The 4,145-nt window shown below is 61.4% G+C and overlaps 1 protein-coding gene across 1 annotated transcript in view; it reads right to left on the bottom strand.

The window, feature by feature from the left end:
• Positions 1-3,395: 3,395 nt before the first annotated feature.
• The window catches only part of rusf1 (RUS family member 1), a gene marked incomplete at its 5' end in the record, with an annotated part of 5,299 nt that continues 4,549 nt past the window's right edge, over positions 3,396-4,145 (bottom strand). The window contains one exon of the mRNA XM_048620907.1: positions 3,396-3,849. Coding sequence (XP_048476864.1) covers positions 3,674-3,849 — 176 coding nt within the window. The remainder of the gene's footprint in view (positions 3,850-4,145) is intronic.

Here is a 4,145-nt window from a genome sequence, read left to right on the forward strand (position 1 = left end):
CACACTGCAGCTCCGCCGTGGGGAGACTGTGCAGCTCCGCCAGGGGGACACTGGGGGTCTCCTCCACCTCCTGCCGGCGCCGCCATCACCACTGGGGTCAGTCCGTCCGCCCGCCTGTCCCTTCCGCCGGCCCTTGGGCGGGATTTCCGGCCCTACAGGTCACTTCCGGTCCGGTCCGGTCCTCGGCGGATTCCGGGCGGAGACACCATCCCCCGACTCGAACGTTCCGCCGCCCCATTGTCTATCGCCTCCTGCGGCACACCCCCTCCCACAACAACCTTCTGACCCTCCATGGAATCAACGAGGGACACGGAGCAGAGGGAGGGTGAGAGTGGGTGTAGGGTGGGGGCGAAGGCAATATGTTCTACCTCTTACCTGGTATTGTCCAATTCTAGCATCGAAACCCTGTCATTGTATCCATCAAGACCCCTTAACGTCCTTAATGCCCTCGTCACCGCCTAACCTGCCCGACTCTGCCTCCATTCGCTGTGGGATCTTGCTGTGTAACTCCGCTACACGAAGACCGTTTTCCCCAACCACCTCCCCCCTCCACCAGCCCCCCCGCCGTCCCTCCATCCAGATCCCAGCCCCAACCTTCCCTCCGCCGCATTCCCAGCCCACCTCCCGGACGAGTTAATTGACGCAAATTGACTTCCGAAGCCTTTTTATTTGGTGACGAATTCCCTCTTCGCCGGCACACACCGAAGGGGAGTGGATTCCAAACTTAACAAAGCCACTGTGTGAGGCCCGCCCCGTCCCCCCAACCCGAGTCAAACAACAACCCAACCCCCACCCACCACCAAAGACTAAACCTCACACTGCACCGTCTGCCGCTCGCTGAGCCCCCAGACCGTGGCGCCTTCCCCCCACCCCCCCACCGTTGGAGGTGGTCCCTCCAGACCAGGACAGCACTTACCGCACAGACCCGAGCGTGGCGCCGGCTGTGCTGACCGGTAATGGAGCCGGCTGTCAGGGTCCGCCACGTGATAACGGCCGGACAGGAACTTAGGGATGTTCACAGAGAAGTGTGTCCCCGCGGCGGAGACCCTCGGTCCGTCTCCATGGTGGAGCCTCTCGGTGTCTCCACGGCAGAGCCTCTCAGTGTGTCTCCACGGCGGAGCCTCTCAGTGTGTCTCCACGACGGAGCTGCTCAATGGCTCCACGGCGGAGCCTCTCAGTGTGTCTCCACAACAGAGCTGCTCAATGGCTCCACGGCGGAGCCTCTCAGTGTGTCTCCACGACGGAGCCACTCAGTGTCTCCACGGCGGAGGTACACAGTGTCCACACGGCGGAGTTGCTTAGAGACCCCACCATGGAGAGGCTCAATGTTCCCCACGACAGAGCTGTGCAGTGACATGCCTCCCCGCACCGCACCCCCTGCCCCCAACCCCCCAAACAGTGCAGCTGCTCAGCCTCCTCCTTGCCAGAGATGCTCACGGTCCCTCATAGCGGAGCTGGTGAGTGAGCCTCTCCGCATCCCCCCTGCCTTCAGGGTGGAGTTGCTCAGTGTCCCCACAGCGGAGCTACACCGTGTCTCCACGGTGGGGCTATGCAGTGTTCCCCATGACGGAGCTGCGTTGTCTCTGTGGCGGAGCTCTGCAGTGACCCCTACAGTGGAGCTGCACAGCCTTCTCCATGGTGGAGTTGCTCAGTGACCAACCTCCTCCTCCCCACCCCCTACAAGCAGAGCTGCACAGTGTCCCCAGGGCAGAGAAGCTCAATGTCCCCCACAACATAGATGTATTATGTACCCACGGCAGAGCTGCACTGTCTCCTCGGCAGAGCTACATTGTCCTCCACATCGGAGCTGCACTGTCCCCCATAGCGGAGCTGCATTGTCTCCAAGGCGGAGCTGCGTTGTCTCCACGGCGGAGCTGCACTGTCCCCCATTGCGGAGCTACATTGTCTCCTTGGCAGAGCTACATTGTCCCCCATAGCGGAGCTGCACTGTCCCCCATAGCGGAGCTGCATTGTCTCCACGGCGGAACTACATTGTCCCCACAGCGGAGCTGCACTGTCCCCCATAGCGGAGGTGCATTGTCCCCATGGTGGAGATGCACTGTCCCCCACAGCGGAGCTACATTGTCCCCCATAGCGGAGCTGCATTTTCTCCACAGCGCAGCTGCACAGTCCCCCACGGCGGAACTGCACTGTCCCACAGTGAAGATACATTGTCCCCCATAGCAGAACTGCACTGTCGCCCATAACGGAGCTACATTGTCCCCACGGCGGAGCTCCACTGTCCCCCATAGCGGAGCTGCATTGTCTCCATGGCGGAGCTACATTGTCCCCCACAGCGGAGCTACATTGCCCCCCATAGCGGAGCTGCATTGTCCCCACGGCGGAGCTGCACTGTCCCCCACAGCGGAGCTACATTGTCCCCACGGCGGAGCTGCACTGTCCAACGGTGGAGCTACATTGTCCCCCACAGCGGAGCTACATTGTCCCCACGGCGGAGCTGCACTGTCCAACGGCAGAGCTACATTGTCTCCACTGCAGAGCTGTACTGTCCCCCACAGCGGAGCTACATTGTCCCCCATAGCGGAGCTGCATTGTCTCCATGGCAGAGCTGTACTATCCCCCACAGCGGAGCTACATTGTCCCCATGGCAGAGCTGCACTGTCCCCCATAGCGGAGCTACATTGTCCCCCACAGCGGAGCTGCATTGTCTCCACGGCGGAGCTGAACTGTCCCCCACAGCGGAGCTACATTGTCCCCACAGCGGAGCTGCACTGTCCAACGGTGGAGCTACATTGTCCCCGACAGAGGAGCTACATTGTCTCCACTGCAGAGCTGTACTGTCCCCCATAGCGGAGCTACATTGTCTCCACTGCAGAGCTGTACTGTCCCCCACAGCGGAGCTACACTGTCCAACGGTGGAGCTACATTGTCCCCCACAGCGGAGCTGCATTGTCTCCATGGCAGAGCTGTACTGTCCCCCACAGCGGAGCTACATTGTCCCCCATAGCGGAGCTACATTGTCTCCACGGCGGAGCTGAACTGTCCCCCACAGCGGAGCCACACTGTCCCCGTGGCGTAGGTGCACTGTCCCCACACCGGAGCCACACTGTCCCCACAGCGGTGCTGCACAGTCCGCACGGCAAATGTTTCCCCTGGTGAGGGTGGGAGTCCAGAACCAGGGGACGTAGACTGAGGGTAACGGGGTAGGATTGAGAGATGGAGAAAGGCCGCTGTGTGGTGCAGAGGGCCGGGGCACTGAGCACATTGCGCGGAGGTGATGGAGAAATTGTTCCGACGCGAAAGGCAGCCAGGGACGCAGGCAGAGAGCGAGACGACGGCCCTTCGGGCAGACAATCCAAGGGAATGGGCGGGGCAGGCCGGAGGGGCCGAATGGCCCACTCCTGGTTTACAGACAGGAGAAAGGAGACGTAGTCTGTAAAGATCTGTTTAATTGAATGAAAAGCAGGTCTCCCGGTCGGCCCCGTTAGCCAATCAGCATCCTCTCCACCCCGTCACGACGCTCGGGAAATTTGGCATTCTTGCAACGGGTCCAGATTGATATTTCTCTGCGGCAGCAACCAAAACTTGGGAAGAGGCGAGTCTCGCTCTCTCTTTTCGGCGAGACTTTCTGAGGCCTGCTCGGGCGGGCGAGTGTCCCCTCCCCCCAGCCCACATTCCGCCCCCCCACCCCCACCAACACAGCCCGCCTCAATCACTGCCCCTTCTTCCCCTCCCCCGGGGCCCACCGGGCCCTCCACTCGTCCGCTCCAAGGTGATTACGGTCGGTCACCCAGCCGGCCGCGCGAGCCTCGGTCAGGAGCCGGGGGAAGAGCTGATCGACCAGGAGGTGCGTCGCCGCCACCACGTCCCACAGCCGCTCATCCTGGGCTGGGCGGAGAGAGAGAGGGAGAAAAATAGATGAAACGTGAGAGGAATTAGACGCAAGGTTCTATGGGTAGTCAAAATCTATCCGTCTCCCGCACTCTCCCACAATCCCCTCAGTGTCTCCCCCCTCAAAAATCTATCCGTCTCCCAGTCTCCCGCACTCTCCCCGTGTCCCTCAGTGTCTCCCCACCAAAAATCTATCCATCTCCCAGTCTCCCGCACTCTCTCCCGGTGTCCCTCAGTGTCTCCCCCCAAAAATCTATCCATCTCCCAGTCTCCCACACTCCCCCCCCCCCCCC

The sequence above is a fragment of the Rhincodon typus genome, chromosome 49, assembly GCF_021869965.1.
Source record: "Rhincodon typus isolate 14 chromosome 49, sRhiTyp1.1, whole genome shotgun sequence".
In the NCBI taxonomy this organism is placed as follows: Eukaryota; Metazoa; Chordata; class Chondrichthyes; order Orectolobiformes; family Rhincodontidae; genus Rhincodon; species Rhincodon typus.